This window comes from Pocillopora damicornis, chromosome 3 (genome assembly GCF_964200805.1).
Source record: "Pocillopora damicornis chromosome 3, jaPocDami1.2, whole genome shotgun sequence".
Classification (NCBI taxonomy): domain Eukaryota; kingdom Metazoa; phylum Cnidaria; class Anthozoa; order Scleractinia; family Pocilloporidae; genus Pocillopora; species Pocillopora damicornis.
In genome coordinates this window covers 18,277,381-18,305,084 of record NC_142672.1, presented here as the reverse complement: position 1 = coordinate 18,305,084, position 27,704 = coordinate 18,277,381, and the positions used below count along the sequence as shown (strand labels likewise).

At 37.4% G+C, this 27,704-nt stretch overlaps 2 protein-coding genes across 4 annotated transcripts in view; both read right to left on the bottom strand.

Annotated features, from left to right (window-relative positions):
* The window catches only part of LOC113666901 (splicing factor 3A subunit 1), a 34,079-nt gene extending 7,730 nt beyond the window's left edge, over positions 1 to 26,349 (bottom strand). The window contains exons 1-18 of one of the 2 annotated variants that reach the window (XM_089201889.1): positions 26,202 to 26,349; positions 25,839 to 25,877; positions 24,579 to 24,710; positions 22,951 to 22,988; positions 22,434 to 22,546; positions 21,700 to 21,778; positions 20,583 to 20,663; positions 20,375 to 20,437; positions 19,865 to 19,955; positions 19,189 to 19,260; positions 18,654 to 18,730; positions 18,416 to 18,538; positions 17,868 to 18,177; positions 16,995 to 17,229; positions 16,071 to 16,285; positions 15,194 to 15,492; positions 14,376 to 14,447; positions 12,698 to 13,173 (exon numbers count right to left, since the gene is read on the bottom strand). In XM_089201889.1, the coding sequence (XP_089058015.1) occupies positions 13,072 to 13,173; positions 14,376 to 14,447; positions 15,194 to 15,492; positions 16,071 to 16,285; positions 16,995 to 17,229; positions 17,868 to 18,177; positions 18,416 to 18,538; positions 18,654 to 18,730; positions 19,189 to 19,260; positions 19,865 to 19,955; positions 20,375 to 20,437; positions 20,583 to 20,663; positions 21,700 to 21,778; positions 22,434 to 22,546; positions 22,951 to 22,988; positions 24,579 to 24,710; positions 25,839 to 25,877; positions 26,202 to 26,244 (2,184 nt within the window). In that variant the 5' untranslated portion in view covers positions 26,245 to 26,349 and the 3' untranslated portion in view covers positions 12,698 to 13,071. Of the gene's footprint in view, positions 1 to 12,697; positions 13,174 to 14,375; positions 14,448 to 15,193; positions 15,493 to 16,070; positions 16,286 to 16,994; positions 17,230 to 17,867; positions 18,178 to 18,415; positions 18,539 to 18,653; positions 18,731 to 19,188; positions 19,261 to 19,864; positions 19,956 to 20,374; positions 20,438 to 20,582; positions 20,664 to 21,699; positions 21,779 to 22,433; positions 22,547 to 22,950; positions 22,989 to 24,578; positions 24,711 to 25,838; positions 25,878 to 26,201 lie in introns of those variants that run through there. The other variant, XM_089201890.1, reaches the window with a different exon arrangement.
* Positions 1,426 to 11,338, bottom strand: LOC113666900 (uncharacterized). 2 transcript variants are annotated; one of them, XR_003445837.2, is made up of 6 exons: positions 10,971 to 11,338; positions 10,610 to 10,773; positions 4,437 to 6,674; positions 3,070 to 3,146; positions 2,435 to 2,480; positions 1,426 to 2,240 (listed from the first exon to the last, which is right to left on the bottom strand). XR_003445837.2 is itself a non-coding variant. In XM_027182702.2 (5 exons), exons 1-4 carry the CDS (start codon positions 10,996 to 10,998, stop codon positions 3,105 to 3,107), a joined length of 2,472 nt encoding a protein of 823 aa, XP_027038503.2. In that variant the 5' UTR covers positions 10,999 to 11,338; the 3' UTR covers positions 1,426 to 2,240; positions 3,070 to 3,104. The 2 variants fall into 2 exon arrangements, 1 of the variants encoding a protein (XP_027038503.2); XM_027182702.2 differs by lacking the exon at positions 2,435 to 2,480.
* Positions 26,350 to 27,704: the final 1,355 nt, after the last annotated feature.

Sequence of the window (27,704 nt, the reverse complement as noted above, 5' to 3'; positions counted from 1 at the left end):
TGGTAAGTTTAATAGGTGATATCTCAATTCAGAATTCTCTAAACAATGTGATCCCCTTTTAAGGATGGACCACTTTTACGACCACAATTGAAATAATTAAGCTAAAATAATAGTTATGATAAATATTTTTATTACCTCCTACTAGTAAGCGGGACAACTTTGGTGACGAGTTATTAAAAAGCTAGCCAAACATCAACACAGCTATGTTAAATTTCCCCTTTAAATAACCTTTGTGTTTTAAATCAAATATAGAAAACACAGCGTCTCAGAAAACAAAAAGATCTCATTACTAAAAAAAATATATTGAATTAATTAGCGAAGGTTTTCTACATTTATACACCTGATGCCATCACTAAAGTCACAATGCCATTTCTGATCTTAAGCCCAACTGAGAAAAGAAGAGGATCGGACGTAAGGGTAGCGACCTCACCATGTAAAACAACATCGTTAGGGAAATAGCGAGAAGAAAAAAGCGTGGCACCCAGCGACTATGGAACCAGCTGTGAAGTGACGGGGTTCAGTATGTTGCATCTATGATCGTGGCAGATGAGTTCCAATATGAACTCAGATACCGGACACACTCAATCTTTAGTACTAAAAGTGTGACAAAAGTAGCCACGAATTTGAGGAGTTCTACCAATGCGGAAAGTCAGCTCAAGGCATAAAAGAGGTGAAGGCATGTGATCTGAATGTGCTAGGCATTGGGGAAATAATATGGAGGGACCAGGTCAACCTTACAGCACTTAGCTTCGAAGACAGCAAATATCATGTGAAGGGTGGGAGGCCTGTTCTTCATTGAAGTCGCTACACAAGAGCCGATGGACTGGAAATCAACCAACAATCGCTTCGCAACTGCAAGATTCTGGTAATCACTTGCCAAAGTAAGTGTAGTTCAAGCTTACGCATCAACTGAGGTAACCGACACAGAGGAGAAAGATAAATTCTACTTCAGCTATAGGTAATATTGAATGGAAACCCTACTCATGATGTGAATGTGATTACGGTTGACTTCAAAGCACAAGTTGATGAAAATCAGCAAGGTTCAAATAGCAGAATCGGTCCTCATGGTGCTGGAGGCACCACACAACTTATTGCTGGCAATACATTCTTTGAAGACATGAGCATTCACAAGAATACGTGGAAGGTTACAGACAGACACAGACCAACCAGGAAAATTCGGATCAATATCAGTATCTGGGCAACTGCCCACCTAACCCTTCCCTAACCGAGGGGTAGGTGGGCCGTTGCCCAGATACTGATATTGATCCGAAAATTCTGAGTACAGCGTTCCAACAGCTTTGAAGCTTCACAGAATAATGTGGGTGTAAAAGTGTGAAAGCAACATTAAAACTACAGTCAGGGATTGCACTGAAACAGTGATAGGTCGTAGAAGAGGTACACGCAGAGAACAGTAGATATCAGATGACACCAGAAGATTTATTGCTAAAAAGAGATAGAAAATAAAAATATATCAGGAGGCAAGTATTCAGTTGACACATCTACTCGATGGAAAAGACATGGCCTTCATTTAAGGGTGCAGAGAGGATAAGAGAAGATGGATAAAAACACAATATGGAAAAAGCTTAGACTCATACCAGCATGAATGACACCAATAAATACAAGAAGTCAGAGAGCTTAGGAGGTCATCATGGAATTTTTCAATCTCAGTTAAAGACAAAACTAAACAATTTCTACCTGCATATGCAAAAAACGGATCAATATTCACCTCAATGTGAGTAACTGAGCAACTGTGCACCTACCCTTCCCTTTCCCCAACATTAACCCTAACTTGTTATCAGTGAAGTGGCTCAGATACTGACATTGATCCTGAAAAACAGACCATTGGATGAACATTTCAGTGAAATCATGAATCAGCTAGTCTTCTTTACCTATAAAACAGACAGTCACCCTCACTGCAAATTGACACCACAGTGGACAGAAGTGAAGAGTGTAAGAAGTGAGGAAGGCAATGAAGACAACCAGCATGGCAATTTGTAGTTCTGCAGATGCCCCTTGAATGAAAGATCCAATTCATGACAAATCAAGAGACATGGTAGTTGACATTTGTTTCTCTCACATTACAATATCATGGTGTCTGTGACCTTTAGCAGCTAATTTAACATCAGGAATGTCCTTGGGTACCCCAGTTATTGAAAGGTAACTCATGCCACAGCCTTCTTTTCACAAATGAGAAAGGTGGACAACTTGAATAGTGGTATATCAATGCAGGCACATTTCACCTAACAAAGGAAAGAGGGGGATTTGGTTGATCAGGATATCCATTTATAATGCCTAAACACATAAATGCCATTAGAAAGTTCTTCATGAGTAATTTTTCGAGAAGCATAAAACCTCTGCCTTATAAAAGGAAAACTTGAGACCTGACAAATTCTCTTTTACAATTCTCATGTAAGTTACACTAAAATTGACTTACTTTGAATAAATAATGATAGTAAGTTAACCATCCATGAAGTCAAATGCTATAGAGAAAAGCCAACCAAGAATGACTGACAGAGACTGATTACCAAGTATAAAAAATTAATATATAAAAGAAATAATTACACTAATAATCAAGAATTATTAAAACAATGACACAATGTAAGAGCTGAAACCAGAATCTCAACCTTTGGGTGTGACACCAATCTACAGTATTTTATTCCAAATCAATTGCTAATTAAGAAATGAATTGTGTCATTCATAGCAAACACCAAAATATTTATCAGTTCCCAAGCTACCTCTCTTAGAAATATTTGCTTTTTCTCTCAGTAGGAGATAGAACAATGGGTATAGAAAGCAATAGAGTTAGTCTCACTTTCTGCCACCATTGTAAACTCCATATTTCAATCCCCTAAATTTTTTGACAAGTAAGGACTTATTTAAGAATTTTGTATTGATTTACAATTCTCAAAGCTATACCATAACAGAGTAGCTTAAAACAGCTGTAGCTCTTTTGCAACCATAAATGTACATGTGTAATCCAAGAGTAACCATGTCACATGTCATCTGAAGGCCACCCTTGCTACTTAAACTGCCACCAGATACCAGACAAAGAGGGGAGATATTGTTTACCTGCTCCAGTTCACCCTGTTGTCTTAGTGATTAATTCACTCTTTTTCAGCTGGAGTTCTTGCAATTAATTTCTGGACCTCAAGGGGAAAAAAAAGGAAAAAAACAAGAATTAAAAACCATAATGTAAGAATATTCCTTCCTCATCAGCACAGTTAAAATTATGTAGGCACCACTGATTAACAGGTAGTTTCTCTTTACAATTTCCAACAGGTGATGAGAATTGATAAACTTATTAGCAAAAAAAGTTTCATTTGGATATTAACTTCAAATTCTCTCAACTGACCTTCTCTTGTACTCACAGAGACAAGGTTAGATTAAGTAAAATTTTTAGAGATAACAAGAGTTCTTTATAAGTTTCGTGTGTTTTAAAATTTAGAGCAAAAAGAGGGATTCTTTTCATGTATTTCACAGTATACTTCATAAGAATGTTCATTCAGTTGCCAGGAGGAAGTCTTCAGCTCATGATTGACCAGAATGATAAAGAGTCAGCTAGCATCATAATTTTATTGATAACACCAAAATTGAAAAATAGTCATAGTGGGAAGAAGCTTTTCTACGAATGTTGCATAGAATACAAAAATGTCTTATAATGTTAGCCTAATTCCAACCTAACTATAATCATAGGGAACTTTCCATGCAATAAAACAGTTTATTATTAGTCTTTGGAAAAATTTCCAGTAAAATGGAAGATTTGGTTCACAAACTTTGAAGTCATGTGCTAGAAAGTAAAAATAATTGAATACCATGCGCAGAAGGAAATGACTTTTGCACATGTCAAAACCTTTTGAACAGAATAATCAAAGGAGTCATTGACCTTCATACTTAGACTGGCTGCTTGGTTCAAACCAGGATAACTGCATGGATGTTTAAGGAATGTTTTTTAATTTTATGACAAAAAGCTACAAGTGGGTTATAGACAGTTTATCATAGTTTCACTTTGAGTCCATCTGTACAGACAAGAGAGTAGATTCAAAAGCAGTTGTGCTGTACAATTACTGTACTCATTAATATTTTCATTTTCCAACACTTCCTTTGAACCTCCTCCTCCATTAACCCTTTAAACCCTTAGAGTGACCAGCATCTAATTTCTCCCTATAATATCACTACTGAATCACTCATTAAGGTTATGACAATAACAGAAATGATCATCAGGGAAGGAACCTTTGGATTACAAAACAAATTCTCCTTGTCAGCACATTAGGAAATGACATAAAGAACAGTGTGGATAATATGCATACTGATTGTAGGGTGTAAAAGGTTCAAGTTTGGACAAAAATATAAAAAACCTTGTCTGAATGGAAAAATTCTTGTGGCCACAAGATGTGCAGTTACAGGTGTATTCAAAACTTTAAACATGGCATGCATACCTTTTCTATAGTCTGTGATATTGCCATCTCCTGTCTCTTATTTGTTTCCTGTTTCACATATTCCTTGACTGAAACTGCTTCTCGCTCATCTTCACTTGAAGACAATGTAAAGACAAAAGATTCAAAACTGCTGTCACTCTCATGATCACCATCATAACCATCTGTCCTACGTCTTTTGTGAGTAAGAATTGCCTCCACCTCTTTTGGCAAGACACTTTCATTTTCAAGTTCTTCGCTACTGGTGTATCCTGTGTCAGGGTGACCTTTACCTTCCCCTGCTGGAGGGTTTGTGTCAACATCACTTACAAGATGTCGATTAATATCATCTGAGGTAGTTTCACAAATGTCATCATCAGTGCACAGGGAACCCAAACTATAAAAACATTGTGGTTTAGACAACCTGATACCACACAGTATACAATGCACTTCAGACTTTGATGCCTGAGCAACAACATCATTGGCATCAGAGTTCTTATGGTTACAGGTCAATGGCTTCTGGATGGGAAATTTTCCATTCTTCTCTGTGGATGATTGTGTCTTGGACAAATGTGCAGCATCGTTACTGACATCACAATTGTTACAGTGAAAGTTAACCACCTCTCTCTTGTGAGATTTTACAGCCTTTTTCCTGGATGATCGCATTTTACGTTCACTCTTACCAATGCTGTTGTCAGATGAACAACTCACTTCCTTAATAAGTTCCAGTGGGCTAGATTCTCTGGACCCTGCACTGTTTCCACTAAAACAATCAGAATTGTCCCAAGACAGATCCATCAATTCAATTTCATCAACTTCCCGGTTATCAGGTGCAGAAGTGTTTTGGGAAGATTCAGGAACTTTGTGCTCTACCTTATCGGTATGAAAATCATTAGTCTGCAGAGTTTGGCATAAACTTGTATTCGTTGTTGTTTTTGTTGATGACAAATTTTCCTGACTTTGACCTTGCCTGCAGGTGTGACCTCCAATGGGCAGAAAAGTTACAAATGATGAGCCATGTTCTGAAGATACATGTGAATTAGTCTCTACATCTCTCAGAGTTAAAAAATATGAAAATCGTTCACAAGGGGTTCTGGAAATTTTTGCATCCCATTTAACTTGATAGGGCTTTTCTCTTTTAGTTACATCTACAGGCAAGCAAATTGTACCAACTTTTGAATTAAGCTCAGTTGAAAGTTCACTATTTCTTGTGCTTGCTGATCTGTTTTGAAAAACTTGTCCATCTCCCAGTAAAACCTTTGTATTTGATGGAGAAATTGATTTACCCTGACTATGTACATGCCTGCACCTTTCCTTGCTATTTAATGATAAAGATGGGTGTGGCTCACACAAAATACCAGTCTTAGCTTGTTTAATTTGTTCATCCCATTTAACTTCATAGGGCTTTCCTGTTTTAGTTACATCTGCAGACAGCATAGTTGTATCAATTTTTGCCTCAACCTTAAGTGAAAGTTCACTATTTCTTGTGCTTGTTGATCTGTTTTGAGCAACTTGTCGATCTCCCAGTAAAACCTTTGTATTTGATGGAGAAATTGATTTACCCTGACTATGTACATGCCTGCACCTTTCCTTGCCATTTAATGATAAAGATGGGTCTGGCTCACACAAAATACCAGTCTTAGCTTGTTTAATTTGTTCATCCCATTTAACTTCATAGGGCTTTCCTGTTTTAGGTACATCTGCAGACAGCCTAGTTGTATCAATTTTTGCCTCAACCTTAGGCAAATGTTCATTATTTACTGTGCTTGATGAGCTGTTGTGAGAAACTTGTCCATCATCTGGTGGAATTTTAGTATTCAATGGAGAAATTGATTTACCCAGACTGTCTGCATGCCCACAACTTTCCTTGACATTTGAAGACAAAGATGGGTCTGGTTCACACAAACCGCTAGTCTTAGCTTGTTCAATATGTCCATTATCCCTGTGTTTTGGCCTGTCCTGAAGAATGAGTTCAGCTTTATCTTCCTCGGAACCAACCTGCTTTTCATGGACAGATTGAGATGCAAACAACACTCTTGGTTTCAAATTTTTCTCCTTCATGGATTTTTTCTTTTTCGGCTGAGGAACTTTTTGCTTCAGGCTGTGATTGGCAGAGGTCAAGACATCTGGCCATGTGCGGTTTCCACAACACTTTTCTGGGATATTACTAACATGTCTTGTTTTGAAAGGAGAAGATCTAATTGACAGCGGTGGTTGACTTGAAGAATTTTTGGGAGTGAATGTCAGGCCATTTGGAAATTCCTGGTCACAAAAACAATCAAATATGAGGCATAATTGATAACATACAAAGAATCAAATTCTATCTTCTGTAAAAAATTTTTTTCTTCATTTTGCCATGCATGGAATTTTGTACCAAATTCTAATGTTCTAATGAACTAATTTACAACTGCAAGAGCAAGTTCTTGGAGGTGTGTTGATTTTAGTGTTAGTGCAGGGTTCTTTTTTCAGAGCGGGCAGGCACCAAACATTGTTAGCTTACTTAGCAAGGTTTGAACAGTCAGGCAATTCTTCACTCATCTACTGGTTATGAGGCAGAGAATTAACACTAAACACAATCTACTTTAAGCCAAATTATTTTTTTAACTAAATCATCCCACTCCCAAAATTGCTGTTAGGGGATTTTGAGTTAACACTCCCAGGGGTAATTAGAGAGGAACTGTTCCTTACAAATTACTGGTACATTCAAAAGCATGAAGGTGATGAGAAGAAAGTTAACTAACAATTGAACGTATTGCTTGAATTAACATCAAATTCTCAGAACTAGAACACTGCAAAGAAATTGACACTTAGATCTTGGGAGTGAAAGGGTTAAATAAAGTAATATATACTAATTAATCTCCTCATCACCTTTCTACTTGGCAATAGATCAATATTGTTGCGAGAAATTCCTTAATGGCAATTCTGGAAGGGAGGGGTATACAGAAAACTCAAAAAGCATAACGTCATTCTTTCTTATTCAATTTTTGGAAAGGTTAAATCCATACAAAACTGGATAAACAAGTCATTGGCAATGCTACAAACTCAGTCAACTTCAACTGTATCACATCCATGTATTTGTAATTTGCAGTACTTCTGCAGAGGACTGCAAAAGGGCTTCTAAATTGAGTGTTGCAAAACCAAGATCATATCAGCCTGAGTCAATTTAACAAAGGGAAATATTACAAGGAACATGTGAGAACCCAAAGTAACTTAAAAGCAAACTGCCAAAAGGGTGTGAAGAGGCAAGTGGCCAAGATAAAGATATTTTATGTTTTCCATCTGATTGGTTGAGAGTGTGGCACCAGTTTTCTTAGCCTATTAACTCCCAGAAGTGATTAAAAGGTAACTTCTCCCAATGATATGCATCTGTTATCCAGCAAACAGGTAATGGGAATACTCAAACTTTTCAGGTAGAGATTGTTTTCTTGATCTAACACCAAATTCTTGTAACATGTTCACAAGGAAATTTGTAACAGCTAGAGGGGAGAGCTAACAAACAGATCTTGGGAATCAAAGAGTTAAACAAAAGCAATAATCACATGGTGAAATAAAACAAAAGCAACATGATCCTGTATTACTCTTGATACTCAATTCAAAATTGCACTATTGTCCATGCAAGAGCAATTCAAACTTAAATTGTACTTTTAAGTCATCACTAGTTTCATTATAAATATCTAAGCCTGAACACAAGCTATCTTAGGGCTGAAATTCTTTCTTGTTTTTTTTTCAAGTATCAGATGCAAAATGAAGAACTGTTTCTTTTCTTAAGCTTCGTCGCCAAACAGAATTTAGTTAGTGCTAATTTTTAAGAAATTTTTTAACTTAACATTGACTCTGACTCATTAAAATTTGTATTGTTTACATTTCATCCTATTGACTATATAAAACAGCTGGAAATTGCCTCTGATTATTCTAAGATGAACAAGCATTAGCATCTTAGCTTTTGTTCAGCTGTTTCGTGACATGATAAGTACTTAATAAAGCTCTGAGTAGGTTTACATAATTACTTATTTTCTTAAGCTCAAGATAAAAATGAAAAACAATGAGTAACAACAAAGGCATTGTTTCTGTTATTCTTGTTAAGACCATGGCATGGCTCTCAAAATGAAAAATAACAAACCACAATTTCTGCCCCACAGGAAGCAGTGACCACATAGTGGGAATTGACTGTAGAGAATTAAAAATAAAAAGGCTACAGACTGAGGTAATCAGCTCAGCTAATATTTTCAAGTGATTAAATTAATACATTTGACAGCTACCTGTACTAAATTAAAGTTCAAAATAAAGAGGGTCAAAAGAGAGCTTGCATTTTGATGGACTTTTGCTAACTGCTGAGGGCAGAAGTTGGGACAAGAGGAAGGGTAATGTATGTCCCCAAAACTTGATTAAGCTTTGATAAGATTTGGAAAGATTAGCATCAACTGACATTACATGTACCTATTTATGCCAAATTGATTTCCCTTTGTGGGATGCAAAAGCAACCACTAGAAAGCTTATAAAGTTGGGTTTAACAAAGGCAGAAAACTCTTGAAATCAGAATTTTTCATTTTTCAACCATTTAGCCCATTTTATGAGTTCAAATTTTAAAGATGCCCTTAACACAATTACATGATAATTCTTGAAAGTTCTAAACACATCAATTCGTATGACAAAAATTCAAATTACAGCTGATTAATTCATTCCTTAGAGAATAAATTTCAAGCTTCATGTTGGCTTTTATTATTTCAGGATCAGTTTATGAGATGTTCATCAGTAAAGTTTATAACTAAGAACAGACCACAACCTTAAGTAGCATGTACTGTGTTTTCCAGTAAATATTATCCAATTTTGTGCACATTTTATGCATAATTCAGCTTGTAAGTCCACCCATGCATTTACACTGATGATATTGATTGCATATTTTATCATACCTTATGACATTGTCTATTTATCTTCTGGGTTATAATTTTCGGTGCTTTGGGTCAAAACATGATAAAAGAATATTTATTATCACATTTAGTGAGTGTAATCTTACCTGGACTTAAAATATAGGACAATCTCTTGAGAATTAATGCAGACTGAGTGAAATATAAACTTTGAGCAAAATTTGGATATCGATTGGCAAGGCAATCATAAGATGGCTGCTTGACATCATATAAAATCAACCCTGACTGAAAAATTCTTGTTATAATTTTTTCGTAGATACAATTTGACTTCACTGTGTAAACAGGTAATTATTTCCCACAATTGGAACTCCCACAAAAAGTCCAATTACAATATTGTCTGAATTCGATTATCTTTTTAAAAATATAAACACATTTGCACCTATCAACAGAGTTCACAAATTATTGTAAGGCACATTGTGAGAAAGTCAAAGATCGCCTCAAAAAGATTTCTGTGCGGCCTGTAGAGATTGTATGACAATGAAAGCGGCGAGAACATACACTTCACTAAATTTTTATTGATAATTTTCTTTTCCTGCGTGATGTTTAGTATAATATCAGCAGGTGGAAGGCGAATGTATTGTTGATGCCAAAAATGAAAAACAAAAAAAAGTTTCATTGTTTAGCTTTAAATTGAAGAGATCTTTTCGAGAAAATTCAAAGTGACGTTTCGATTTTTTACGTAATTTCAAAGTAAAACCGAATCATGTGGTGACTTAGTGAAATCGCCTGATCGCGTCGACATGTCTTCCACAGTATTTACGAGTCGACAAGAAATGCAAATTTTAAAACCGCAAAACGGAAATTCGAACTTTCTTTGACTGTCTTTGACTAACTAATCACAAATAAAAACATACGTAATTATTTGACGGCGATCAAGCCGTCTATTTTCTTGGAAGGAGATAGGATCTTGATGACCTTATTCGCATATACAGAAAAAGCAAGCTAGTATATCATGAATATTAGATTTGAAAACAAATAAACTTGAGGGAACAGGGATTGTTTGCTTACACATTTCATAAACAATAAGGTTTTGTAAAGTTTTCGAGCAACTCCTGTCTTCCGTAAGATCAATCTATCAAACAAATTAATGAACACCACATTTCATTGAGAATTTTCTAAATTTTTCGATAGTTGTTAATTTCGCCGTATGAATTAAACAATACCACTTGAAATCAAAATGCGTTCAGTGCTTTCAACGGTTCATTAATTCGATGAAAGAGAAAATGCGTCAGGGAAACCAACAATTTTCAAAATAAAAATATTCGAACTAACCCTGTTGCCGAAAAGGAGAGTTATCCTTGGCGAAGGACGACGACCTCTGGTTTTGATAAATGGCCTATGACTTACTTTTCCTCTTCGAGGTTTACCTCGGACCATGAGGAGAAGAGCGAAAACGCACACCACTACCGCTACTAATACCGGCAAACAGTGCACATCTGTGAGAAAAACAACAAAGAAAATGGCATTTCAGTCGACTGAACGATCGATCCCCACGTGTAGCGGCGTTTGCGAAGTCCCCGCAGAATCGGTGAAAGGACCCCGAAAGTTTCGCTAGCAGGTGGTGAAACAGTGTCACTGAATGTGCTCTTCGATGGAGAAAAAACATAATATTTCAACATTGTCGAAGGCTTACCCGTGTTTAGAACTTTAACAACCCACATCGCAAATCCTTTAACGACAACGAAATCAATCAAAGATACGTTGAAAGTGACAATGCGTAAGCAATTCTGGCGCGCGAGAACAAAGAATCGTCAATCAAGTTCTAGAAGACGTGTGAAAAGTTGAACATGACTGTGGACGGGAGGGGCTCCCAACTTGCAACAACAAAGTTTCGAAACAAAAAGTAACTCAGCAGAACACGAAAGGGAGATACCTATAGCAAACGATACATGTTAGTGCCAATAAATCCCAGAACGGTCGAAAGAGCTCGACTTGTCCTAAATAAATTTAAAGGGAAAGAAAAAAATTTATGATTACCATCCCCTCCTCCCTCGTGGAGATTCAAAACAATGAGGTGCAAATAGACATATCGTGATGTCACGCACGCTGCGCTTGTTTACTATTCGTAACGCTTTGTTTGAGGACCATGTTGTGTAAATGAAGGCAGGAAGACTTAAGCTCTGATTTCAACATTACATCAACGTCACTAACAAAATATCTACAAAAATAAAGAAGAAACGCGGGAGTATTCTTCAAAATTAAAGTGTCTCTCTTTCGATTTACGCTAACGGAAGTGAGGAAACTATGGCCCACGGGAGAAGCGGAAGTCTATATGTACTAAATATCTTCTTTTGATAGACTTGGGAGCGTGCACTAGTCTCTTCAAGTGCTCAACCATCAATCTAAAATCAGTGATCAATAGACTCAACTTTTTGTAACAACCTTCGTCGACAAACAAAGGCTCCGATCAAGTTACATCTGAAATAAACTGAGCAATGAATAATTCCTTCTAGAGTGAAACTACTAAATATGAACCCTATTGAAAACAACAATGAACCCAAATTAATTGATTACGCCCGATTACGTTCGCACGCGGGCGGTTCAAAGTGATTACAAAGTCTACATGCACTTACAAATGGGTGCACATTGCGTATTCAACCGAGGTTTCTGCTCATTTGGAGAGGGCGTCTTTGGTAGGATGCTATCATTTCAAGTACTCATCCCAACGAACACCCACCTTGACGATTCCATGATATTTTGCTTTTATCAACTTAAATTACATTGCGATACCACCCACCGAAGCAGCATCATAGTTTTATCAGAAATTTAAATCTTTCAGTCATTTGACGATTTCACAGTTTTGCAATGGTAAACAATTTTTCAAAGGATTGCATGACTTTTGAAAACAGTTTGCGTCTACAGGTACATCAACTACGACCCTGTGATGCAATTAGACTTAAAAGAGTTGGACGACTTTACTACACTACCTATCCACAAATTTGGCCCCAACTTTGGGCCTCACGAAGTAATTTGGCCAGTAAGGAAAATATCTTAGCCAAAGAGTGCAATTTGGCTCTCTCGGATAAAGAAAATTACGCATAAGTGTGCGTTTTGCTATTAAAGTAAACTTTTGTGATTTAAAAAAGCATAAGTGATCACCTACGGCTGCGTAAAATTACATTCACTTGTGTTTCGGAATGTGTTTTCGGATTCTGCCCTCTCTCTTAAGTGTATAACGTGGGAGTCGCTTCTAACAAGGAACGAATTGAAGCTGAAAGTGGCAAGATTTAAGTTTTGACGCCAGATACAGGGTAAAGAAGAATGAGCTCAAAACGACAGGAAAGAGAAGATGACAAGTTAAACTGTTGTGGCTTGCCGTAAAGGTCATGCAAAGCCCCTGCTGAAACAATTCAACACGTGTCACAGTCCGAGAAATTTTATTTATTTACCAAAAGGAACATATTTCTTTCCTCGAAAACCTACATAAACTGATACAGGCTTTTTAAACAACACAATATTCTTTAACTGAAAGGCTACTTGACCTAAATGAGAAACAATATAACTATACTAAAAAGAGTTTCTCTCTAGGGAACAGAAAGAGGGGAGGATGGTTTCATACAGAGAAGAGTAGATTAGAAGGAAGCTTATGAGATAATTGTAGTTCTACATAGGGCGCTCATGAGAGGGGTCGATATACGGAAAGGGGGAGACTTGTCTTGAGGAAGCATTTACAGTAAAACAAAAACAACCGAACGAAATTGGCAACTTTTCGGCTTCTGGGACTGCAAAGTCTTTTATTTCTTTCGTCCACCGCGTTCCTTGAGTTGTAGCTGCACTACACTGGCTGGAGTGACATTGTAATATGCCAACGAGTTGGAATCTTTGATGAAAATTCCCTGAACGAGACAAAAAGGCAGATGAAATGATTTAAAGAAAATATGAGATGAATTCTCACCTACGGAAAGTATTGAAAGGTTGGCCAAAACCTCGCTCCCTTAAACCATCTTATCAGCTTTAATTTTTGCTCTTCTATTTCACGCGGAAATTTTAATACCAGGAAAATCGCTTAAATGATACACTAATTAATTACCACACTTTTCCCGACAAAACGGCTAAATTATAAAGCAGATAGGACCTCTCAGAAATATGCAACGTATAAAAATCGTGTTTAGATTTCCCTCGTGCTTCACAGAAACGAATGTACAAAGAAAAAGACAAAAAAAATAAATAAAGCCTCCATAAGCACTTGACCTCTAAAAAAGAAAGAAAAGAAAACGAATGAAAACAATGGACCTTTCCGGCCGGATTCTGAGCCAAAATAAACAACTTAACTCTTTGCCGACTTGTTTCTGACACGAATCTCAGAATAAGAAGTTGCATGAGAAATTGAACGAGAAAAATAACTTAAGGGAAGTGAAATCGCCATCTTACACCAACGACCTTTCAGCCTCGGTCGTGAACTGTCACGTACGTATTTGCTCGTTTGCCTTGAGTCAATGTTTGCACTTGTCCGCACGCTAATTAGTGCATGTCTAGTCGTAAGCGGATTGTCCACGCAGTTAATAAGCTTTATCACCGGATAAATTATAGCAGATAAACCGGTTAATCTGTCGCCAACATAAAATATTTGGGAGGTCGCACACGAGTTCGTGACTATCAAGTTACATCTGTCAGATAACTTATCCATTAACATTTTTGTTAGAGGCCAAAAGTTTGGACGAAAAACGAGATGGAATTTCTTTTACGCTGGCTTGAATCTACTCAAACACTTTGACGGGTGCACCACGCAAATCAGCGAGGTAATCTACTCAAAAAGACTCAAGGAAAACCTGCTAGAGCAGAATTTTTCTAAAACCTTCCACCACGTCCTTGGTAAGCTTCCTCATGAAGTCATCTACTCTAGCAAATTTCCTTGTTACCATTTTTTTAATCCTTGAAAGGTCTCCTCGTCAAAGCACTGGTATTAGACGTGGCAACTTACTTAATAGAAACTTGACATATTTTTCCATCTACGCTGTCAGGAAAACTCCTGTAAAGGCAGGTCATTCAACTAACAACTGTCCTATCCAGCTAAAGAGAGAGATTAAATAACTCTTACCCCAAGCTGTAGTTTCTGTTTTCCAGCTGGCATACCAGTTATCTCGTGCAGTTTAGCCTTGATGACAGAAATCTAGCGAGAAATGAGCAGAAACAGAACAGTATTAAGAAATCGTCAAGAGAAAGTAATGTAATAATTACGGGTAAGAGTTAAAGCATTCAGAAAACAAGGTTTCCTCAAAACACAACAGCTTCAGCCACTTATGTCTAAGCCTCTAACTATTCTATGAAAGATAACCGTTTGCAAGCTTTCAAAACCTTAAATTGAGTGTACAAAGTGATAAGAGATTGGACTAATTTTGCCATAATTCGCCATGGCCCTTGAGTGTCGTAAGCCCAGCAACAAAGTAATCATTACAGCCTCAGACAATAAAAGGAGTACTGTGATAAGGAGTCAATGGAAACTCACAGTAAATATAAGCAAACTGCCCGTCACCAAGACATGGCTAGTTTGTGCATCTGATTGGTTAAGAAGAGTGGCACGAGTTTTCCTAGCCAATCACTGAACGAAGAAAAACACAACCAGAGCATTTGTGTTCATTTTGAATTCTCACTGGCTCCCTGAGATATTTTTGTTTGTTCTAACTGGCCGTGATAATAAACATAGTTTTTGTTTTACGACATGCAAATTGCCCAGAACAACAACACCGTTGCCGGTACTAAGACGGCAGGGCTGCCGTTGTATGATTTTATTGAATTTGCTTTCCAGAGCAATCCTTTCAATAAGCGCTCAGGTATCGGAACATTATTGTGGTTTCCCTAAGAGCTTTCTCGCGCGAAAATACACTTCTCTCGGTACCAGACCCAAACTTAACTCACCTGATCCGTCAGCGGCAAAGTAAGACGAACTGTGCTGCCATCCAATTTCCACTCGGACTTGTCTGGCATGTTAGGGATTTGGACACCAAAGGTGACCGGGTTAGGGTTGGAGGAGAGGAACTGATCCTCGGGAACAAGATTTGCTTCAGCCGGCTCAGTCCTGGACTTCTTACCAGCCACGTCATCTCCGTCCATATCTCGCTTACTTGGCGGGGGAGGTGCAACAGGAGGATTGGGGTTAACAAACGGTGGAGGCGGCATGCGCGGGAGACCTCCCGGGGGTGGCGGAGGTGGTATACCTACGGATACAGAAATAAAAATAATAAATACTTAGACGGTCGGTATGCATCCAAGGGAAATATAGTCTGGAAAAAAATGTACAACGTTCACGGCAGAAACCTAGAGTTGGTCCCTTTTATTCAGTAGTAGTCTCACAAAGGAATAGGAATGGGAAAGGAAAGGAAAGGAAAAGCAACCGGGCTTTCATTGGCGCTCTTGCACAAGCATCCCGTAAAATCAAAAGAGTCATGTTGACCCGCCTTGCTCGATAGTAGGTGGTCCAAACTATCACAGGGTATCACAGATAAAGTCATAAATCTCTGACTGGTGTTTTCCATAAATACACAATAAAATCGAACAATGGCTTTCTGTCACCTAAACGATCAACGAAAGCTCAATGGCTGAAATAATGAAAAAGCACAGAGATATGAGAAGTAGATACAAAGCATTTTCACACGTCATAAACAACAAACCAGAACAACATAGATTGTCATTCTTAAATATAGCGTTTCTGGAAAATCGCCCGTGGACAGACCACTTGGTATTATTTAAATGCTTTGCTCTTAAGACATATTCTTCAGTAAACAATGATGCTTACCCATGAACTGTGGGGGTGCACCAGGGGGGAGCATGGGGGGAGGTGGTGGCAGATTCATCATCGCGGACATAGGGGGTGGTGGTGGCGCTCGTGATGGGGTCATGGTACTCAAGGAGGGAGGGGGCGGGATAGTTGCGGTCGGTGGTAACTGCGCCTCGGGAGGTTTATCTTGCTCTGGAACTTTGGGTCCAATTCTTTCTCGTTCTTCTGAGGGCCTGAAGAACAACATAAGAACAGAATAGTCACAGAATAAGTATTTGCATGTATTGTCATAGTCGCTTCGAAAAACACAACATCAGGAAGGATTGATGTGACCATAGCTGAACACAAATGCCCTCGCTAGGGGTCGGACCGTACGGTTAAACCTGTGACCCAAACTTCAAAATGTTTCTTACAGGTTTTTTTCAAACAGTCCTCTTAACCGGCGAAATAAACAATAGCTTCCATTTGGCGCGAAAATGTGTCTGGGTATTTGTCCGCGGACATTATAATTTACGAGATGAGAACAGTTTTCCGAGAGCGATAGCAGCACACGTTAGGTTTGTAAATTGGTAATATATCACTTGGCGTATATCCTCGGATATTCCCCAGTTTTCGCGGGGGAATATTAGTTCGCGTGAAGCGTTTAGACCAATCGCGCGCAGGCAAAAATATTTGATGGATTTAAACAACAAACATTTACGCCTTGCCTTGGCGCTCAACTTCTACTACATGCATTTTCAAAGGTACGTTGAAACTTAACCTTTTGTTCCAAGAGCTGAAAAAATTTGAGGGCTAGTTGAAATATAGCTTCCACCAAGGCAAATCAAATAAATGTTTGTTTATTTTTCCTTTCATACTATCTTTTTTCAAAGCTCGAAACAACTTATGTCCGCTGACGAGTATCTTGCACAAAATGGAGCTCAGTGTTAAGTTAATACTCACGTGAGTCCCTTCGATTTGTGTATGGCCTCGATCTGTTGTTCAATTGTCACGCCTTGTTGAGCCAAGCGTGAAGTGGCCGCCATGGAAGCAGTGTGACCATCCCATGTGACCTTCTCTGGTTTTCGGATATCTTCTTCTCCGATCTTCTTACCGATGACAGTCTCTTCGTCACCAGCTCCAAAGATATCTGTACGGCGCTCGGCCAGCTGCTTCAGACTGCTTCCAATTGACATACCTGACAGACAAATGAATGAATGTGTTCCTGACCCAGCGAAAGCTCAAGACGGTTGGAAATTGGATAATTTTTGCCTAGGCTTCGTCTCGGTCAGTAAAGAAAGAAGGAGAAGAAGAAGTTGAAATAGGAGACAGAAAAACAACTAAGCCGGCAACCTGGACGGAACAAGCTTTATACACTTCCAGACGTCAAAGATCGTAACCAAACGAATATTGATTCCATCTAAGGTGTTTTGAGCTTTGGACTTTCACCGAATTCCACTTTCGCGGACGTCCGCTCCGTAAGTTCCGCTCCGTCACTGCATTGATTTTAAGCATAAAAACTAACCTAAGATAGCCTCAGTTTTCCTTCAAGTAGACGTCTCAGAAAACAGGCATCCACTTAATAGTCTTTCTAAATCGCTCTGACGAAGGGCTAACGCTCGAAACGTCAGCTTTTTTACCCTTTACAGTGGCTAGTTTACGTTTTCAACTCAGTTGTTAACACTAATTAAAAATTACTTTCTAAAAATAGCTTTTGTAAAATTGACACCGTCCACAGGCCATGACCAGGAGCCCCTTCTCTGTGCCTTCGTTTATTGTTCTAACCCTGTAGTGAGTTTACACGACAGATAGAGTGACCAGTAGCACTGCTTTTACCTTCAGCAAACACTTGTTCCTGCTCCTTCTTCTCCTGCATCACTCTATCTCTCTGCTCCCTCCAGCGCGGATCCAACAGACTTATCTTCATGTGCTCGGCCATGTTCTCTGCAGGAACCCGCTCGCCTGTGATTGGTGAGATCAGGAACTTGTCCGTCTGAGCCAGGGGTGCAGCCGCTTTAGGAGCCTTTGGATCATAATTTCTCCGGATTTGGATGTTCGATCCTGGGGCTGTGGGAGGTAGGGGCGGTTTGGGGCCAGGTTCAGAGGGGATCGGTGGAAGAGGCACCTCATTCATGTCTGTGTTTTTCTGAAAGATGAAAATAACATGGTCGTCACAGTCTTTACAAAAGATCCATACACACAAAGATAAGCACACTTATAAGGCGTTCGCGGACAACCACATATTGTAGAGCTCTTCTCCCATTCTCCTTTTCAGAGTCTTGTTTCAGAGTCAAATTTTAATCTTTACACATGCTGACGAAGGTGTAGGTGCAATGTGGGTAGATCGATAGGTACACGAATGTAGTAAAATAGGCTTGTCTTACCCCAGTTGAATCCTTCATAGGAGGGGGAGGTGGAGGAACTTGTAACAATGTCGGCTCTGGTTCGTCAACTTCCATCTCCACATCCATGTTGACTTCCATATCATCTGGCGTAGGACCATCATCCTACAAAAAATAATCATGAACATTTCAGTTTTGGTCTTAAAAAGGACCATGGAACAGGCATCTACATGCAACTATCAAGTTTAAATTGATCACAAGCTACATGTACTGTACGCACCTGTACTTGTTCGTATCGCTCCTGCGCTAATATCCTGGCTCCAAGCTGTTCTCTGCTTACTGGTGGAGGCAAGTTGGCTAAAACAACACAATATAAGGATCTTAATAAATTAAAATAGATGCTTCAAAAGAGTAAGTTTTATCTGCAAGTGTAAAATTTTGTTTGTTTCATAGTTCTTTTCCACGCAGGTTTTCAGCGGCTTTCCCATTAGACAGCTGTGAAACTGGGATTACCAATAATGGTGGCTGTCTCTCTTACTGACAACCTAAAAACAGCATTTTGTCAAGCAGATCACTCATTCCGTGTGTTTTCCACATCACACAATGAACTCTTTAATTCCCGAGATTTGATTGTTAATTCGCCCTTCTAGCCAATACACATCACCTGTAAATTAGTTACAAGAATTTTTGCTAGATCAAGATAATAGAATCTATCTGATAAGTTTAAATATCCTCACAACCTGAATGCTGGATAATGTAGGGATATCATAGTTAGAGGGTTTTACTCTTGTAGAAATGTAATGTGAGAAACCAACCTGTTTCGTTGTCTTTAAATTCCACTGTTTCCACCACAACAAAGTCATGCCAGTCCACTGATGCAAATGCAACTATATTGCAAGAAGGGAAAGGATTATTGTGAGAATATAATAGTTTCCTATTCAACTGATCACTGCAAATCAACTTTGAGCCAATGGAGAAATTTTAATAGACACATGAAACTCCTGCAACTCACCAGGAGTAAGAAAAGATTGCACTAACAGGAGAGACCTTGATAGCTACCGTACTCAGAACAAACTATTTGGCATAAACATGCAACAAGAAAGTAAAATTCTTTTCAAAAAGAACTTTAAAACCAGAGTTAAATCTGAAATAGAAACAAACTGCTAAAAGAAAAGTAAAGCGTTTTGTCTGTCTGCCCATAAAACGTCATTATGTGTATATACATATCAGAATGTCTCATCATATGAACTGCACTGACTTGCAATTTTCAATACGAAATATTAAAATTGTAATCATTCTTGCTATTGAGGTTACACGCACATGTATATTTCCCTTCAGAGAAGCCATATAAATAAGATTGTATTCTTGTCATTTCCAAATTTGCGAGAAAGGCTCAACAACAATGATTCTCTGATTCTAAGTTTCACAGCAATGCTTAAGTACATGGAGATGTAAATGCGTGCTGCTGTTGTTAGTCAAACAGAGACCAACCTCTTTCTTTTTCTTTTTCATCCTCTAATTTCTTTTTTTCTCTTTCTTGCTGTTTAATCCACTCAACACGGTACATGACACGATCCAGAATCTAAAAAGATGCAAAGTATCTCAGCTTCTCTGACTGACAATTAGAATACACAGAAGCTTGTCACCAGACATACTAAAAGTTTTCTTTAATTAAAACCAAGATAGTTTACTAATATTTTGAATATCTTGGTGGATCTATGTGAATGGTGCATGAGAAAAAAAGTCTCACAATATCCAGGGGGAACTTTTTTTTTTACTATCTTACAATACAATGCAGAGGAAATTGGTTGCCTTTCCAGTTTCCACGTGCATATCATGATATACCCTCGAAAAAAAGGTTCCGCTCTTTCTATAGCTTTGGTAATTTTGTAAACCAGTAGAAAGGTGGTTTATTGCTTAATAAAGATTTGCTTAAGCATGAGAGTCATTGTTTAAGAAATGATTTTAACTTTGTCAAAACATAGTAAACAGTTCTGATACCTCTTTGGGTTTATAAGCATCCTTTTGCAACTTCTCTTTGATATCACTTGGGGGAATCAAAACCTGACAAAATGTAAGATTTACTCAATACACTTATCACTCCTATTGCAGTACATGATCATGTTCATATGAAAATACAATGAAGAAGGAATGATGCCATTTTCTACAAGGCCCTGAACAAGTAAATTCATCGTGAGGCAAATCTCACCTTTGTATACTGTTCCACAAGCTTGGTGAAATAGTTGAACAAACTGTGCTGTGGCCGTAAGAAGTCAAACTGATAGTTTCTCTGCAAAATAAATAAAGATTGTAACAGCATGTCACCATGGCTCTTTCAAAAATCTAAGATATATCATTATTATTCTGGTAAGAGGAGTAAGTCTCTCATTATTATTTATATATACTTATCACAAGTTTACACCAGCGTCTTCCCTATGATCAGTCTTTTCAGTCTAACTCAAGTTTCTATGAGTGTTATCATCATTACCAAGGGACCCAAAATGATATCATTTTGATTCCACAACAAGTAGAAAGTTTTGGCTACTACATAGCAGCAATAGTCAACAACTTGGACACTTAAGCTCATAAAGCTAGCCCAGGCCATAAATCTGAATGGAAAAAAAAACAAGGTAACTAACAGTACAGACAAGGTTATTAAGATTTTTATCATATCTCTGGGTTCAAATAGAGAGGGAAGATTTCAATTCAAACAAACTTTTGAATTCAGTGGGCCATACACTGGAATATGGCATGCTAAATTGACCAATCATAATGCACATACTAACCGAGATATATAATGTTTTTAATAGTGCATGAATACCGTAAAAACCCACAGATAAGCTGCACCCTGAATTTAGCAGCTCAAATTTTGGAAAAAAAGTTTTTTGAAAGAAATAAAAAAAAATCCAAAGTTGAGTCTTGAGAAGTCTTCTTAATCCACTGTTCATTGAACATAAACCCACTATTAACATTGCAATGGAAAATACTTCAAAGTCTTGCTCATAATGAACATCATTTCTACCAACTTTGCCATATGATTGACCTTTTTCTGGTATTTGTTGACAAGAATTTTTCATTCAACACAGTTTTTCATAGATTTTTGCATAACAACAGGAACACGAGCAGAACATTCGAAGCTTAGTAACCAGGCATTAGATCACACATGAAAATGGAAAACATTCACAACACCTTTTTCAAATGCTCCCACAGATAAGCTCACCCCCAATTTCAAGCAACGATTTTTGGAAAAAAGGTGCGGTTTATCTGTGGGTTTTTACGGTAACTGAATTGTCTCATGTTTGTGAAGTGTCTCATAGCAAAAGTACCTGCTCTCTGTTCATGAGATTAGTTAAGAACTGACGTCCATTCCTTGCCACAAACTGTGCAGTCAGTTTAACGATATTCCTGTGGGTTTCAAAGGAATATAAAACAATGATTTGCATTAATAAGAAAAGTTATTGAGTGAGTTACTAACTTTTTCACTCCCAAGACCTACATGTACCTTTACATCAATTCTCTACACCATCTTACAGTGTTTCTCCTTACTTCTGCTTATAAGATTTGGTGTTAAATCAAAAAATATTCCCCAGTTGATATATTTCTTTCCTCCTATCAAATTTCCTGATTGGAAGTGTACTAGGTAATGAAAATTTCCTCCTTGGTCACCAGTGGACCAGAGAGGATTAATTAAAACTCTCAGTTTATAGCTACCAACTGAATTGATTCCTTCAAAAATATTTCATCGAGGTGAATTAAAGACATAATGCATGGCAAGTCTTGTCATAAGAATTCAACAATTTACTGTACAGTGACAGTATCTTAGGGAGAATATTTCAGAAAGCTAGGGCTACAAGCACATGTACATTGTATCAGTACCAACTGAACAGCAGTAACATGCCAGTCAGTTTTCAGTGGATTATCAGTAAACAGATTGTATTAAAATCAAGTACAATAACAACAATTTATAGTAAAATACACCTAAGGTTACTGATTGTGAATGTACAAAACTCTAAAGAGAAAGGCATGCATTTAGTGAAATGCAAATTTTAAGTTTACTCACAGATCTAATGCAGATATAGATGGTGGATCAGCCATGAATTCAAATTCTGGGGGAGGTTCTTTAGGTACAGGTGGCTCTGAAATTGTCACTGGGATCTGTATCAGAGGCTTTGGCTAAAATCAAAGAGAAATAGTGTTCAAATGATCAAAGTGTGAAGCTACCCATTCATTCATCCTTGACAATGCTTAAAAATTGACGATGAACATCACCATTTTGAGTTTTGCAAAGCAATGTCACTGCCTATCTGAAGCACTCCAAGCTGTGACACTTTTGGTCATCATGGAGGCTGGAAAAGATTTAGTTGACTAAACTTTGGAGAATTGAGTGTTGAGTTTTAATTCTGTACTGTCAACTGACAAACAGGTATCACATCAGGCTGTAACAACCAATTCTCAAGATTAATTCTGAAAGATCTATATTGTTTGGCCTCCATTTAGAGAATTTTCTCTCAGATCCTAGAAGTGAAAGAGTCAATAAGGGTCAATATTGTAGTTATTAAACATCCTTGTGTTTCTACCTTCTGTGGAGCAGGAGCAGCTGGAATGGCCTCTGGTTCTGATGAAAACATCATATATTGAATTTCTTTAGGTATCATATAGTTTGTGGATTATACTATTAATAGCTTCAAAAACTGCATGTACATGTATGTAAAAATTTTCATATATTTTTGAACGATTTGGAGATTTTTTTTAATGGTTGCCCTGTGCTTTTTAAATATGTCGATGATTCCACTATTCTTTCGCCTATCACTAGGAATAGTGACCCGTCTGCCGACTTAGTAGGACAGTTCTTAACATGGTGTAAAGACAATAGAATGGTCTGCAACCCTTGCAAATGTAAAGAGCTGGTTGTTAGAAAGAAAAATCATAATGTACTCTACTCTCCAATAATAATATTCCCCAATGTAATAGCTTCGTTTTACTAGGAGTAACTTTACAGAGTGATGGAAAATTTGATGAGCATGTAAGAACTAAGCTTGTCAAAGCAAACAAGTGTTTACACGTCCTACGAACATTGAGAAAGGAACATTACTCTCAGGCAGAGATTGATCATCTTTTTATATCGATTGTTTTGGCTAATTTTAGCTATGCACTTTCAGTCTATGGGGCATCTGAGTCCGATCTTACGGTTGTACAAAATTTTTTAGACCGATGTCATAAACGCGGTTTTATCTCATTTCCAGTTTTTATCAAGAACCTTTTAAACAAACAAGACAGAAACATTTTGAAGAAACTAAAATCAACGGATTGCCACCCCCTGAAAGATATCATTCCTGTCCACAAGACATATCTACACAATCTCAGGAAAAAAGGCTGTGCGCGCCTGAAAATTAATACACAGCGCTTTATGAACACATTTGTAAATAGGTTGATATTTAAGCTCCATTTATTGTAATGATATACTTTTTAATTCATAATATGTATGTAGATGTCTGTAGTTTTTTCAATTCGTTGTAACATAAGATATGTAGTTTTATCTTATGATGGAATAAAGACGAGAAGAAGAAAAAAAGAAGAAAAAAAAAATAAAGTTCTGAAATGAAATTCCATGTCCAGTTTGATTGCAGGTAGGTACTTCTGATCTAGTTTGAACTACAGATTGGCACAAGACATATGATAATATCAAAAATAAATTAATCAAGTACAATACAATACAATACAATACAAACTTTATTGACACTCCCTGAGAGGGCTTTTCAGTGACAATGAATAATTACAATAATAAAAATGTTGTAATTATTAATTGTCATTGTATTGTATTGTACTTGATTAACTTATTTTTGATATTATCATATTCTTGTGCCAATCAAGTATCACAATTGTGGAATTTTTAGGGAAAAAATTGCCCCCAGTGATTCCAGGTAAAAATTTAGTGTTGAGAGAGCCGGGTCTCGTGGAACAAAAAACAAAAAAACCCTTGGCAACAAAGACACTTAGTCACTTTGAGACCCTTTGAGTCCAAAATTCAAACCCTCATCAGACCTGAGTCACATCAGTGGAAAGCTACAGCTCTCTTTACAGCACTGTCCAAACCCTCTACCAAAGATAAGTCCATAAATCACTAATCACATTCTGGTGATTCTTGTGATTCTCTTTTTCTTTTCAAATTATTCAAGTTGATCTGTATCATGTTCTTTTTACTCACCTTTGTCATCCTGCTCTTTAATCTCTGTAACTTTTTGTTGGAAGTACGCATGGTAGGGATCTCCAGGATTCAGGAAATTAAATTTAGGATTGTTTATTTCATTCTGTCTGATTCGTGATTCAAATTCCGGTCCTGCAACAAACAAATAACAATGACAATCTAGCAGATTCAAAAACTACTCACACAATTCCCTTTTCTCAAAGCAGTGTAATCACAAATGAAGTGACTTAAGAACAGTGAAAAGTAACAGGGGGATGTTCTCCCTTTCTAAAAACAAAAAACTCAGCACATAAAAAATTTAACTAAACATATACACAGCTGTAATAAGCAGAAGGATGCATTGATTTTTATTGCTTCTTATCTATGATTTATCACAGGACTGATGCATAGATGACCAATGACAAAGTATTTTTCTTTATTATATTAAACAAATGGATTCCATTTTTCTATGTATCTGTGCAGCAATAGATCACAGACAACATCAAGAACCACTAGGCTAAGAAAAAAGTTTTTGCTGTTCCAATCACATTTCAAAGTCATCCTTGGTCTATTATTGAACAGATACATGGCAACACATAAGCTATTTGTTAAAAAGAGATTTTTGTCTACTCACTGAATAATTCTACTGTCTACAATCCCCAGTGAGCATGTACATCTAGGTTACCAGTTGTATTTTATAATCATGCTTTTACTTGAACACTGTCACTGAACAGACAGTGCTATATGCTAAAATATCAGTTTCTTGGGATGCATTTCCATTATACACTAAGGCAACTGCTGTTGTGTTTTTAGAGCAAAATCCCATTGAGTGTTAAAAGTAATCTGGAATTGCAAAGTTTTTTCTTTGTTCTTTAACTGTTCACATAAACTTACACCACCCTTCCCACTGAAACAATCCAAACCTAAAGCTGAATGCCACCCGATCACCACATTTTCTTAAAGCAGTGCAGAGTATGGGTTTTTCATTTGAGTTCTCATTGGCTCCTTGAGATTCTCTCCTTACTGGCCAGTGAGATTTCCTTGGTCTCATGACACTAAATCAAAAGTTTCTTTATTAAGGTAATTTTTTTTTCCGAACTTGCACCTATGAAAATAATTTATGGTCATCTAATCAAATACTAGCGTGTCAACCAAGACCTCACTCGTATTCACAGCATCTTTACAATCATTCAGACGTGTATGATCTAAACATGCAATTACAGTAATTTAAATTCTTACGTCTAATGTCGATCTATTGACATACTATGAATTGCTACTCACCGTTTCTAGCAACAAAGCTCGCAGTCTTGTCAACAATATCTGAGCATCAAGTTAAGGTTTACATGTATATGATTTATCTACTATGAATAAAATACCCCTATAACAGACTAGTTATGAAAGAGCTTCGCTTCGTTCGGGGGAAGTTAATTCACTTAAGCAGCATTTACACGATCATAACAGGACTTTTCGAAAGTAACGTAACTTTCATTTACTTTGATATTTCCTAGGTAAACGAAGCAAAGTCAAAATAAAAGCAACGAGACAAATAGTGTTCCTACAACGTGACGTCTTATGAGTGAAATACGACATAGACAACGCCTTATTGTATGACCACAAAAACGTTGCATACATAAGGAAAGATACTTCTCACCTCCGGCGGAGGGTAAATAACACCGATCGCCGGCATTCTGCTCGTAGAAGTTTGTCGCAAGTACTCAGAACGTTCCCTTAACGTATAACGCAGCGGCCGTCTCTGGCATGACAATGAGGCTATTTAATCGAACGCGTGTATGATGTCGAGGCTCGCTCCAGACTTCACACGGGAGAAAGATACACGACGGCTTTTTTACCTCCTATTAGGTCCTGATATAATAAAGACTTGATCGGGAGTTTGATTCAAAGAGAGTCGAGGGAAAATTATCGGAAGTAAGGGGAAAAGGCGATCAGTGTATTTTCATTCATACAGAATAAATTGTCGTCATAATTCAATCAGAATACAGAGGTCCAGTGGAGAAGGCAACAGTTATGAAAAAAGAAAATGATTTTATGAAGAAACCAACTACTTTTGAAAGAGAAATGGAATCGTTTGTCTCACGATGACTAACCAAAACCTATTTTACGATATAAACCAACAACTGTAGCTCATCTGGGCTATAATGTACTGTAAGGGTCACGTGACATACTTGACACGTTTCTGTAACTCTAAATAAACGAAGACAGGTAAATTCACAGCTGCTTCAAAATAAATTCAATGTTTTGGACGACAGCTAGAGCTCTTTGGATCGACTTCTCACGCAACAAATGGGGTCAGAGTTATCGAAGGTAAAATTAATAGAAAATTTCCCTCGAGATCGCGAATGTTTTCCGAAAAAATTTATGCGAGCTTTTAACCACGTCAAAACTTTTGCAACCCCGAGATATTTTTGACACTCGACTAAAAATTGCTTTATCTTCAAAAATTATTAGATTACTTTGAACGAGCTTCAGAAAAAGTCTTATGGCCATCACTTCCATTTGAATGTCTTCGAGTAAACACAACGGCATAGGAATAATTTCAAATTAACCACAAAAGAACCCATCACGCTAACTTAGACTTGCAGAAATTGCAACTCTACTGATAGTAAATAATCAGAATGTCTCTCTACAGAATCATTCACAAGTTACTATTTACACAGGGCATTATGTTCATTGTGTTTTATTTATAAATACTAACGGAACACACATTTGAATGAAAACCACTGAATAACCAGCACGACCAAAGATTTCTTTAATTTTATGCAAAAACGGCAGGTGTTCACCAATTCCGATCCTGTAACAGATGCTTGTTGCTGTTTACAAAGTGGCAAAGCAAATTTACTTTCCGAACTAATTACCTCATTTTCGTGCCCTAATCCTCAATGTGTGCTGCCTGTGTTTTCCCATTTTTGCTTCCACTCATACTTACAACGTAGATGAAGAGTCAAAGTATTATTTCTTGTTAAACAAACTTATTTGAACTGCATACAACGACGATTTCGTCGTAATTTGCTGATGTTTAGTACCAAAGCCCGATTTTATTCTTTATTTGCTTGTATGTTATGGCGTATTGTATCCTTATCAAATGTTCCTATCATAAGATCTTTTCTTCTGATATTCCTAAAATACAAA

Coding starts and splice junctions, on each gene's coding strand:
- LOC113666900 (XM_027182702.2), bottom strand. CDS start 10,998: ATGTGGGTTGTTAAAGTTCTAAACACGG. Junction 6,675..10,609: donor CTCTCCTTTTCGGCAACAGG/GTTAGTTCGAAT, acceptor TTTTGTGACCAG/GAATTTCCAAATGGCCTGAC. Junction 3,147..4,436: donor TATCACAGACTATAGAAAAG/GTATGCATGCCA, acceptor TTTCCCCTTGAG/GTCCAGAAATTAATTGCAAG.